Genomic DNA, 13,163 nt, shown 5'->3' with positions numbered 1-13,163 from the left:
AGGGAGGAGTTCTTCCCCAACCCAACATTTTGGCTACATTGATAGCATTGAAATATGGGCCATATATGTATTTTTGATGATGAGGAGTATTTGCTTTTACATGGATTTTGACCTGATATGGTGTGTATTATTTGAATTCTTAAAATTATACAACTTAAATACAATTAAATAAGTGATTAAACAATACAAATAGGATACAATTTTATAACTTAAATAAAATAAAATAGAAGTAAATAAAATAATATAAAATATATTTCGAAACCATTCTTGAATCAAAGGCCTGGCTGAATAGTTAATTTTAACTTAACTATTAGCGGCTCAGATCATAAAAACTAAACGCTGACTCACCAGAGGTTTTAATCCTGCACTTTAGAACAACTAACAGATTTGTACCAGAGAACCTGAGGGGTCACACACTGTAAGCACGTGAGAAATACAGTATATGCTGGTGCAAGATGAAGTGATTTAAAACCCAGTAAAATAATTTCAAAACCAACACGGAAAGGCAACCACTTTCTCTCTCTGAGCTTTAGAACCTATGACTAACATTTCAATTGTATCCTGGTTGAGCTGTGTAAAGTTGTGTCACATCCAAACATTAATTTCTAAAATACTTATAAAAAGAGATTCAATTGGTCTTATGTCATCAGGAGACACGGCCACGTAAAGTTGTGTGTCATCTGCATAACTATGGAACAAGATGCTGTGTCTCCTGATTACATCACCGAGGGGTAGCATATATCGATTAAAAAGAAATGGCCTAAAATAAAACTTTAGGGAACCAACATTTTGGAGAAGTTATCATCAATTGCATCAAGGAACTCTCTTCCAGAAAGATAAGAGAAAAAACAATTAGAAACAGACTGTCCAATGTGAACCCTCAGTCTATTTAAAAGTACTTTGTGATCCACTGTATCAAACGAAGAAGTCTTTAAAACTCCCTGACAACCGGACCAACTTCAAATGTTGACGAAGATTGTGTGATGCATTTGAAAACCCCAGAAAATCTACTGAATGGACCTTGTGGTGACATGTCTGTCAACTCCTTACTTCACATTTATTTGCTTGTATCCTTTATTTTCATTTTTGACTCCTTTTCGATTGGTTGTTGAAGCCAGTGGTTCTACAATAAGGATGATGTTGTTACATATTTTGAGTTTGATGCCTGACAAATGCCTAAGACCTAAATGTTCAATAAAGTAAGGGCTGACTGTGTACAGGAATTATAATCTCCATTTACATGAGGCAAACCATGAAGACCCGCATTAATTCCTTTGTTCATATGAGATCAAACATACTGAATAGTTAACCTATATAGTTTTCGTTTTTGGTTATACAATACATGAAACACTATAGAACCTCCCAGTACCAGAACAAAACTCAAATATATACCACAGACACCTGAATAATGTTTGTGTATTATTTTTATTTATGTTCCGCCCCCTTCCCCACAATAATCCACAAAGACACGAGTCCATTAATTCATTAATATATTCATGTATACATATCATAGTGACAAATAAAAAAGAATCACAATACAAAAGACAATTTAAATATGTAGAATGTCGATCGCATGTCAAAGTCTTGATTAAACGTTTTTGTAATCAACATGCATTCAAAATATAAAAATAGACTTTTATGTTAAGTTTATATACATATTTTTTTATAAATATAAGTATACAAATGTATTTTTAAAATACAAAGATAAATACCGTCACATAGTGTACATTGTGTACCAAACCAGCAATTACAAACAATTTTTTGGATAATTAGCATTCACAAAACACAGTTATTACATTATAAATGCAACTTTAATGACAATTGCAGGTCATGTTTTTTGTCTTTTTTTCTGTCCATCTTTTGCCACCCATAGAGTGGGTGGTGAATAAATAAAGAGGGTAAGAATGGAACAGGGAGTCTAGCTCTGCCGGACATCCTGTAAGAGTTTGTTGATCTCAGCCACCAGCTCGCTGGCATCCACCAGCTCATGTCTGCTGTCGCTGCGTTTGCCCTGAAGGTGGCTGAGCACAGAATCAAAATCGTCCTCCTCGTAGTTCTCTGGGATCTCCTCCATGGCCGGTAGCCACTTGGAGGAGGGCCCGGGGAGTGCCACCGGCACTGGCACTGGGGTGGAGGAAGGGTTCACCAGAGTGGGGCTGACCAGTGCCGTGAGAAGGGGGCTGCTGTGGGGTTTGGGGATGTGGCCGTTGTTCTGGGGGCTGTTTTTGGGTGCCTGCGAGCCCTTGTGGCCGCTGCTCTGGGAGCTGAGCTTGGTGTTGGGTTTCAGGGTGTGATAGCTGCCACCCTGGTGGTGGCTAGATGGGACGATGCTGCTGCCTGGGTTCTGGAAGTGGGTGTTGGCGGCCCAGGCTGCCACACCTTGCTGGTGGACAGAGGGGTTTGGCTTGCCAGGGAGATGGCCCCTCCTGCGATCTAAAGATCCAGTCATTGGTACACCCACCCCACTGAGACTAGTTACCTTCTGGTTCTCGTTGACTTGGACATATGAGTCCAGACCCTGGGGTAGCAACCGCTGGAATACACTGCTCATCTCTGAGAGCAAAGATGTTGTCCCACACAAGTCTTCATCTCTGGCCTCGCCCCCGCCAGCCCCTCCCTCCTCCTCTTCTCCACCGTCCTCACCACCTAGGTCCTTGCCGAAGGTGGAGAAGCTTTGGTTCCGGGTGGGGCAGGTGTCAGTGCAGGGCTGCGGGGTCTTTTCCTGGGAGAGGTCAGTTGCTTGGCGAGCTTCTTCCCCTGGGATGTAGAGGTTGCTGCGGTAGTCGGAGGACGAGGCTGGGGAGGCCAGGGGGGGCATCCAGCACTGATCTGAGTGACCCAGGACACGACACTCCTCTGTGCAGAGCCTCATAGCTGCGAAGAAAGAAAGAAAGAAAGAAGTACTCATAAGTAATCAGGAATAATTAACTGTAATACAGTGAAGAGCATATAATCTTGATATTTTAGAAGCGTGAACCACAGAGTGTTTGTTATTTTGGTTGATTATACAACTGAAACGATTAAATGCATAATTGTTTCAGCTGTATTTACACTATACTAATTAGGAAATTAGGCTGAGGTTGGTTCAGCAATTCTATATGTACTGTATGTACCCCGCAGGTGTATGAATGTATGCGAGTGTACAGAAGTATATAAGTAAAGAATGTGACAACTTGTGACAAGGAACTGCAAGGAATTGGTCAGAACGCGGTTTACCGCAAATCATGTAACGGCAGCTTTAGGCTAAAGAAGCCTTTTAAAACACATTAACAATCTTTAAAATGCATTGCCAAAGCTTAAAACAAGTTGACATTTCAAACATACAGTAGCCTACTTGGTTATCATATACATTATATATAATAGAGTGATCACATACAGCATAGTGTTTATATTAGATGTATGCTGCAGATGAATACACTAATTTGTTTATGTGTAAGTACATTTTTTTATGTTCGAACAAAACCACCATACATTTGATCAGAAAATCAAAGAGATGCAAAGATAATTTTTTGTCAGTTTCGTCTTTTTTCCATCCAGGTAATGTTTGCTTGCCTCTCCTGATGTGTTTTTACTGTGCTGTCTCTGGAAACACAGTAGAAACATGCCCTAATTAGTCTGAAAGGCTCTCTGCAGGAGCACTGCCTTTTACAGTACCTTCCAATGTATTTGCCACAGAGAGACAATTCAGCAAGGCCGATCAATGCCTATTACCCATTCAAAATAACTCCTCCTCTAAAAGCCCTGCATTTTTCCCTTTCAAGTCGCTCTTTTCAATATTAAATCTTCAAATAGAAAATCTCTGAAGAATAAATTAGACAAATCAAATATGCCAACTTAAAGCTTTCATTAAAGGAGTGCGGCGCTTTTCAGTCGCGCTATTGAGGGACTTCATTATCCCCTCATTAACATGAAAGGAACATTTATTATACATCTTAGAGCAAATGAAAAGTGCGTTTGGTTGCACTGGAAAGGAAAGAAACAGTGCGGGGGCAACGTCAGATTGGGTGCCCTGCTGATGAAAGGCTAAAAATGAGAAATTTAACCCAAATGATTTGTGTGTTAAAAAAAAAACAGGCAAAACATTAACTGAAATCTTGCCTGCCTGTCTGACAGACTGTAATATCAATTCAGCTGACTTACTGACTGATTCACTTGCCAAAATTCTGAGACCATTCTGAGACCAAAACACATTCTACTTTTATCTCTGATAAGAAGCAAAGGAAGGGTGCTGTTATCCACAGTGAAGCAGGAAACCCAAGGAGTGTTATTAGTGAGATTTAGTGTAGACTACAATGTGAGGACATATTCAAAGGGACATTCCAACGATCTAATATTGTAGTTCCGTCAATTTGGAGCAGTTTTGGGAGACCAATTAAAACAAGAATAGTCAAAATTGAAGCAGCCGGAGCCCACACTTCCCATAATGCAACTCGATAGCATATTTTATTATTCCTTGCCTTGTAAATGCTCACATCATCACATGTACTCAATTTGTGACACAGGTTTTAAGCCACACAATAAATTATACAGTAGTTTTCAAAAGCAGTTAACTGACTTGGAGAAGTACTCATTTAACCCCTTTTTAAGAAAATAGGAAACCTTATTGTACACTACACCAGGGGTTCCCAAATGGTGTGCTGCGGCACACTGGTGTGCCGTGAGATAAATCCCGGTGTGCCGTGGGATTTTGAAACAATTAGGCCTATTGCATTTAACTGTACACAAGGTTATGAATGATTTTTTATTTACTTCAGTGTTTCCTCTAGGTTTACTGCTCTGCGGGGTGCTGCCTGGGCTGGATCAGGTCCGTGCGTGGCGCAGATTTTTTAAGTTCTCTCCTTACTTTTTCGCCACTCTGTCTCTGACTATAAGTGTGTGCGCTTGCGTGTGTGTGTGTGTGTGGGTTCGGAAGCGGAGCTCCTCGCTTCAGGAAGCAAAGCAGAGGAGAGAATGTAAATACGCAAAGCAACTGAAACGTGCACATAAATGAGATAAATGACATAAGCGTTTAGTTTATTTAATAAAAGAGCACCTGCTCAATGTGAAAAGTGAGTTGTCTTGAATTTCAGGGGGGAGAGGGTGGGCGCAGGGAAACACTATACTTTATCGGTACTTTGTCATACACACTTATATTGACATTTTGGCTTGGTCTTTGGTGTGCCTTGGCCACAGAAAGTTTGGGAACCCCTGCACTACACGACCTCCTTCACTACTGCCTGTATGTGACTATGCTGTTTATGATTCATGTTGCTAAAAGAATTGGGTCAGATCTCAATAATGAAGAATATGTTCTCCGACGTCATTTTTGGTCTTAAAAAGGACAGTGGGTGTGGCAAGGGTTTTTGGGCCAGGGTCCTAGACCTCTGTGCTAAAAAGAGTCCAAAGATCTCCAGATTTGTACAAGCATGTAATATCTTGTTTGTTTGATCAGTCAGAATTGTAAAAGGTTTTAGGGGGAGTTAATCATTTTTGTAAAATAACATTGATCTATTAGGCCAGAATGACTCAGCTGTTGTTTGCCAATAAATAGTTAAAGCACATTTTCATGTTCTATTATGTTTGAATTAAAAACAAATGTGATACAATGTATTCATTAGTAAACTTTAGAGGTTTTGGTGGGTGTATTTTGTAACTTTGGACAGATCCAGGATAGCTGTTTCCTCCTGTTTCCAGGCTTTATGTTAGGCTAGGCTAACCACATTGTGTCTCCAGCCCTGTACCCAATGCACAGGCATGACAGTGGTATTTATCTTCTCATCTCTCTCAGAAAGAAAGCCAATACGTGTATTTCCCAAGTAGTAACTAATATTCTTTAAAAAAAAAAAAAAAAAAAGCAGTATAACTAGTAGAGTGGTTTAGAGGTTGTGGTTAGAGGATTTCATGTTTTCTTAAAGGGTTCTTTAAGCATTTGAGAAAGAGTTTTGTAATGTTTCAAGCCTGAAGGTACATTCCTTAGTAATCTACTGTATAACATATTCTGCATCTAGATGGGCTGCAAACAAAGAGTTTCTAACTCATTCTTCCCTTGAGCTGGGAGGGCTACCATATCCAGCCATAATGACAGGGCACTGACTAAACGCTACTCGAAATCATCCATGCGGCAGTGAACACGGGGGCGGGAGGTGGGGTGAAGGTTCGGAAGGAGAAAGGTGAGCTTTGAGATGTAATTATGCTCTTCAGGGCTTAATCACTAGCGCAACTCGGTGTCGACTCCATAGCAACTATTCGTCACATGGCAATTAAAAGCCCGAAAGTGAAGGCTTGAATGTTGGGAAAAGGAGAGTGACTAACGAGCAGAGCTATGAAGGAAGGGAGGGAGGAGGTGTTAGTGATGAGATTGTCTGCCCGTCTGGTTCGACTTTAATTGGTCGAATGCAGTGTCGAGAGATGGCTGTGTGGGAAGCTAGCTGGAAAGAAGCGGGAGCTCTGGAAGGAGAGGGGTGGCGTGATAAAAGAATCTGCAGCAGCGTGCAACCTGTGTGACGTTAGTTAAGACAGGCTGAGAGACAGAGGAATTTTAGAGAGTGTGACCGAGTGTTTGCTCGGTTGGTAGAATATTTTGAAGTCAGTCGGGTCAATCAATGTACAACAAGTGCTCAAAGTTTTTCCTTGTTAATTCAATTGTGGAGAAAAGAGAAACTCCATGCAGTGTGACAGTAGGGAGAAGAGATGGGTGGCTGTAAAGGCGGATCAGTTGAGCTATCTGGAGAGATATCTCAAGAACTTAGTGACAGTGAGGTGAAACTCAGTGGTTGAATACGTTGAGTATCATTCACAAACCTCCAAAGCCAATGCACATGCAGCCACTTGTAATGCAGAAGAAAAAAAAAGGCATACTGAAATAGCTCAAACAGTGTTTTGCTAACAGGCAGCAAATGAATAGTGAAGTATGGCACTTGCGATGTGTTAATCCAGGGATTCTCAACCTGTTGTGGCCTGTTCATGGGTCATTACAGTCTCAGAAGCTTTTGTAGATATGTACTTGATTTGTGTACCTCAGACTACTGAAGCATCATATTATCTTTGCATAAACCTTGCCATGACTGTTTGCACAGATTGAGGACTGTGAATTGTGTCCCCTGTCAATAGCGTTGGGATTGTTCCAGAAAGGGATCACTTCAGGACCAGTATGAACGATTACAGCAACTAATAACTCTTTAATTGTATCTATATATCATGTGAGTATTGTACTAAAATAGTCTTAAAACAATCTTAACATATCCTTTAAGATTTAGAATTAAAAACTATTTATTTGATCCCTTTATCAAAACTCTATCCGACAAATCAATATGTCAGTTTAAGAAATCTGCCACAATCTGTGCTCCGCCATATTCAAAGATTCAAGAAGAAATCAGAGTACATTATATATGTTTATTGACCATGTAGTGAAGTGGATGGAATCAATGATTAAACTTAACGGATATATGTTGTACATGTAAAGTATTTTAGAACTGAACAATTGGCTTTTAAAACTTAATTTGTCAATCAACAGAAGATGTATCTGCAACTATTCAACTACAAACACCCACCATTTGCTAGTTTCAGCCCAAAATGTCAAGATGTTCTGCTTTTCTCCATCTTACATGAAACTACACTGAATATATTTCTGGGTTAGAGACGTCAACCTTGGGATCTGGAAACTAATTTCTGATGTTTATAAACTAATCCAAGTATTCAGCAGATTAATCAATAGTGAAAATAATTGTCCTTCAATCATTGCTCACATTTCCTGTTAAATTTAGTTGATACAGTTTATTAGTTTTTATTTTTTTTAAACCTATAGTACAATATAAGAATTTAAAGAACTGGTGCCTTTGTATTCAGAACTAGATGCAACCACAGGATGGGGAATGATGGGATATGAAGGGAGGGTTGTGGGGTGTGGTGGATGGGGGGCCAGGGGTGTACCTGCATGCGTTCTGTGCTGGCCATCAGGGGCATATATCTCAGTAAAGCCCTCACCAAGGAGCCTATCCATGGGTGACTCCCTGCCAGGCTCGTAGTCGCTGTCCCCCGCCTCACTGTCTCCACGGCCGCTGTCCTTTAGACTGAACTTATCCATCTCATTCAGGGCATATCTGCACACAGAGACAAGCAGAGCGATAAGACATTTATCATAGAGGATTGGAAACTCATTGACAATAATATTATCAAATAGTTAATGGAATGCTATGCAACTGATGGATAATAAGGTGCACAGATAGTCAGAGAGTGCTCTGCAACAGAGGTTTTACATAAAATTATGCAAATGTGAAGTTATTGAGCATACAGTTTGACACTAAACCAAAAAGCTACTGGATATGGATTTAAGGAACTATATGAATGTACTGACAACAGACAAAATCATATGGCAATAATATTTTAGAGGTGTACAATATAGTATCACTTAATGTTGACCTTACCTATGTCAATGTCTGACAATAAAGGCTTTAAAAGCATCATTTTGTGTGCACATTACCTGTAGCTCCTGGTGTATTTGTTGCCTCTGAAGCTTGGTCGTGGCTGGTACTGGCCCTGGTGGAGCATGGACAGAAGCTGTGAGACTTGCTACAATCCCAAGAGAAACAAAAAAAAGACAAAAAAGAAAGAAAAAAGACAAAAATAAAAGGAAAAAATGAGGAGGGGAAAATGAGTCCAACAAGCAAGCAAGGCCACATGAGATGGGGGGGGTGCATTGTGGGTAAGTGGTAAGGGTGGGGAATGGCATGACAATGTGGCTTGATCCTGAATGTGGTGGTCGACAAAAATATGACACACAGCTGAAGGTAACTGAATATGGGAGTGAATGATACATTCAGAACATATACTGTATATAAGACAAAATACATGCAATGACTTTGGACAAATATATTCCATGTGGATTCTTTTTTGGTTTTAACAGATACATCACCAGTTCTTTTTGCACATAGAGCTGTGTGTTTATGCACATTTTGCACAAACAGCAGTCATGACAAAGCATCAAGGTTTAAAGAAAAGTAACTAAAAGCATGAAAAAAAAGAAAAAATAACATTATCTTACCTCGACAGGAGGTGTGGCGTGGGCCAGCTCTAGGGCAAAGTTCTCCGGCACATGATTAGAGGAGATGGTGACCAGGCTGCTGAGGGACTGGCGGCTATGATGGCTCTGCCTGCTCCCCAGGGTGCCCCTCTCAGGTGTAGGGGAGGCTGAGGGGGAGCGTGGGTGGGCCCGTACAGGCAGAGTCCCATTGACGGTCGGGACTAGGGTGATATCCGCCTTGTGGATTTGCCTGGTGGGCTTCTTGGGGTGGTTTTGGTAGCTATTCTCTGCTACACGGCAGTTGTAGTTGTGTCTTGGATCTTTCTTCTCACGGTTGCAGCGGGTAGAGGCAAACATCACCATGACGATGAGCAGCAGAGCACAAACGGCGCCCAGAGATATGATGACTATGAGCGAGAGATCTAGTGGGGCCTGGCTGGAGCCGGTGGGGTAGAGAGGGGGGAGGATGTCCATATTCTCCTGCAGGGAGAGCCGAAAGAGGGCCCCTGTAGAAAGGCGAATGGTGCCCCTGTCCTGCACCTCCACCCTGATCTCCATTACGTCCCTTGGAGCCTGCTCCAGGCTGGCGTTAGTTCTGAGTTCACATCGCCTAGCGTCCATCACAAACAGCCCATCCTCGTTGCCACCAACAATGGCGCAGCTCATCTCTCCGTTGGTGCCAGCGTCGCGGTCTGTGACTTTGAGCACAGTGATCAGCTGACCAGGCGATGCGTACTTCCACACCGGCAGCTCAGCAGTGTGATTCCGGAGGGAGGGGGAGTGGATTATGGGCGGGTTGTCATTTTCATCAAGAACAGTCAGCAGGACAGTGGTGTTAGTTGATAGCACAGGGTTTCCCCCGTCACGTGCCTGAATGGTGAAGGCGATCCGGCTGACGTCTTCGTGGTCAAAACTGCGTAAGGCGTAGATAGCGCCATTAGAAGGGTCAATGGTGACATAAGTGGAGATGGGGCTCCCCTGAACCAGAGCATCTATGATGGTGTAGGTGACCTGACCATTGGTGCCCAGATCTGGATCTGAGGCCACCACGGTCATGAGGTAGGCTCCAGGAGAATTGTTCTCTGATTTAAAGACTTCGTAGCGGCTCTTTTCAAAACGTGGAGGATTGTCGTTTTCATCCAGCACCTGAACAGTGAAGTGTTTTATGGTGGAGAGGCTGGGTGAGCCCCTGTCCTCAGCTATGACAGTCAGACTGTACTCTGACCTCTTCTCCCTGTCCAACGAGACATTAGTGAGGATCATGTAGTTCTTCTCGTAGGTCTTCTGCAGTCTGAAGTGGCCGTGGCCGTGCAGCCTGCACACCACCTCCCCATTGTGCCCGCCATCGATGTCATCAACACGTACCAAAGCTATGAAGGTGTCAACAGGGGCACCCTCTGAAATGTAGGCCACTTCCTCTTTGCCAGGTGTCATTAGGTTGATGTTTATTTCTGGTTTGTTGTCATTTACATCCATCACTTTCACAACAATTTTGCAAAGTCCAGGAATGGAATTTGGGCCCATGTCCTGAGCCTGAACATCCAGCTCATAGGAAGCTGTGGTTTCATAGTCCACTTTTTTAATAAGAGTAATGTGGCCATTTTCTGGGTTTATCTTAAATGTTTCCAAGATCTTTGCTGAGACATGACTGCTGAAAGAGTAGAGTATTTTCCCATTAGTGCCCTCATCTGGATCTGTGGCATTTAAATCAAGGATTAGAGTCCCTAGGGGAGAGTTTTCCAGAAAATTGATCATATAAGCCTGCTCATCAAAGGCTGGGCTGTTGTCATTAGAATCCGAGATGCTGATCTTGAGTAAAGTGGAGCCAGACTTTGGGGGTACACCATTATCTGAGGCCGTTAGCTGCAGCTGGTAGCTGGACTGCACCTCCCGGTCCAACTCCCTCATCACCACCAGCTCTGCGTACTTGGCCCCATCTGTCCTTGTCCTCACATCGATCCTAAAGAAGTTATTGGGTGTTAGGGTATATGTGTTCAGGGAGTTTTCCCCGACGTCGGCATCCAGTGCGCCGTCCAGCGGGATACGTGTCCCCACTGATGCACTCTCCGAGATCTCAATGGGGACGATGGCGCGGGAGAAGTGCGGGGAATTGTCGTTAATGTCCAGCACTTCCACCTCCACATGGAACAGCTGTAGGTACTCCGTCGGGAGTGTGACCACATCGAATTCGATCGAGCAGTTCAAGTTTTTCTCGCAAAGCTTCTCACGGTCGATTTTGGTGCCAATACTGATCTCCCCGTCCTCCTCACGGACAGACAGGAACGGTGTACTCCCTCGTTGCATAGCGCGGAACCGAAAGGTCAGGGAATTTGGTAGTTTGGATAAAACCCCAGCTACATCTTCTTTTAACCGTGCAATAACCGTGCCCACTTTCTGCTCCTCGTAAACTTTATATTTCAAAGTCTTACCGGTGGCGCCGCGCGTAAGCGCGATCAAAAGCAGTAGTTTGAATAGTGCCGAAGAGAATATATTTCCTTTGGTTTGGATCATTTTTGCCCTCATCTTCTGTGTGGACACTGTGGCGATTATTTCCACAGAGGGGAAAATCCGCTGAGGGGGAGGGAAAGTCTTCTCAGACGTCTGGCATGTTAAATCCTCCGCTACTGCTCACTGTCGTAAAAGAAACTCGGAAAAATAGATAATAGGAAGATAATAAAAAAAGCAAAAAGTGTCGATCTCCTTGTAGACAGATCTGCATATATCGACATATGCCCGTCGCTTCATGTGTGTGCGCGCCAGTGAATGAGTGAGAGTGAATGTCTCGGCGAAGAAAAGACGCAGCTTTCTCCCAGTCTGTGTGTGAGAGTGAGTGCATGTGTGTGAGAGAGAGAGGAGGTAGTCTGTCTGTGCGCGCGCCTGGCTCCGTGCGCTCTGTTCTGTAGCCTCTCCAGTCTCTCTCTACCCGCCCCGCACCTAAACGGCATCTCTTTTCCACACAAAAATACTCCCCCCACCTCCTCCACTCCCTCGCCCCCTCTCCTCCTAAATCACCAGAATGGCCTCCTTCAAACAGCACAGGAGGGACTATTGATGGTAGCCCCGTCTCTCGCCCGCCTCCCTCCCCAACACAGAAGACAGCCCGTATCAAAAGTGTGCCACAACAATGGGCCAGAGGAGGAAATATTCTGGGCTCAGCCACTTTTAACATAACCACACACTGACCAGCGGCAGACTTACATTGTTATGGTTGCAATTCACAACGTGTGCCAACTCTGGTCTTTTGTCATGTGCGTGTAAAACGCAAAGTTGTCGCTCTCAGAATAATAATGCTACGAGGAAAGAAACATGCCCATCACTCAGAGATGGTTATGTGGCCACACTTTAAAAACAAAATTATACAAAAATATTTCTGTAATGTCATTTTAACATCGTTTGTGTGTTTTATTTTTTGGGTTCATGCGATATATTTGTATCCAAACTATATAATGTATCTGCTTTGTGCACACTTTTCGCACAATAATGAACAAAATGCCTCACCATCAGTAAAAGCATGCCACTAAATCTCAATCTATACTTGTTGCCTGACCCACGAGCAAGTGTATGCTCGTAGCCACGAGTCTGTGGTTATGTGACCACCACTGTAAGAACAGAAATATCAGTAAAATATTCCTGTTTTATTTTCACATGAGCTTAAAACGTTGTTTGTTTGTGATACCCAGACCAGCACATGGCCAGTTTACGCAACTGTATACTTAACATTGCAAACATATTATTCCTCTGCTCTCTTCGTGCACACAGGATGTGCAAAAACGCACAAAAACACCTCTCCATCAAATACTTTTTTTGCCAAGAAGTCACATTTGTTTTCTCCCTGACGAAAGAAAAAAACAAGTTGGCTGTTAGCTATATATTGGACACCCCCTGTGCGTAATTTAATATCGTAACGTCAACTGCTTAAATTATTTATATTTTACATCAAAAGACTCATAACAGGTGACGAGTGATGAAACGTTTAAATATGTTTAAAATATTAGTCCAGGGATGTTTCTCGATGTTCACTAAGGGTTAAGGTTTGGCGAGTGCTATGCCATCCGCCAAGCTGACCCTCCACGTGTGCTCTTTTCACAAACATCCTCCTCCTCTTGCTGCATAATAATGTTGTATGGAAGCCTACATCTCTTGATCCGTCCAAATTACCATCCTG

At 42.8% G+C, this 13,163-nt stretch overlaps 1 protein-coding gene across 3 annotated transcripts; it reads right to left on the bottom strand.

The window, feature by feature from the left end:
* Nucleotides 1-1,406: 1,406 nt before the first annotated feature.
* On the bottom strand, nucleotides 1,407-11,826 carry pcdh18b (protocadherin 18b). 3 transcript variants are annotated; one of them, XM_029442136.1, is made up of 4 exons: nucleotides 9,020-11,826; nucleotides 8,459-8,547; nucleotides 7,909-8,078; nucleotides 1,407-2,874 (listed from the first exon to the last, which is right to left on the bottom strand). In XM_029442136.1, exons 1-4 carry the CDS (start codon nucleotides 11,519-11,521, stop codon nucleotides 1,919-1,921), a joined length of 3,717 nt encoding a protein of 1,238 aa, XP_029297996.1. In that variant the 5' UTR covers nucleotides 11,522-11,826; the 3' UTR covers nucleotides 1,407-1,918. The 3 variants fall into 3 exon arrangements, with proteins under 3 accessions (XP_029297996.1, XP_029297998.1, XP_029297997.1); XM_029442138.1 differs by having other exon boundaries at nucleotides 7,963-8,078; XM_029442137.1 differs by having other exon boundaries at nucleotides 8,459-8,514.
* Between the last annotated feature and the right edge of the window lie 1,337 nt (nucleotides 11,827-13,163).

This window comes from Cottoperca gobio, chromosome 10, assembly GCF_900634415.1.
Source record: "Cottoperca gobio chromosome 10, fCotGob3.1, whole genome shotgun sequence".
Classification (NCBI taxonomy): Eukaryota; Metazoa; Chordata; class Actinopteri; order Perciformes; family Bovichtidae; genus Cottoperca; species Cottoperca gobio.
The sequence above is the reverse complement of the archived record's forward strand: the minus strand, read 5'-3'. Positions and strand labels throughout refer to the sequence as shown.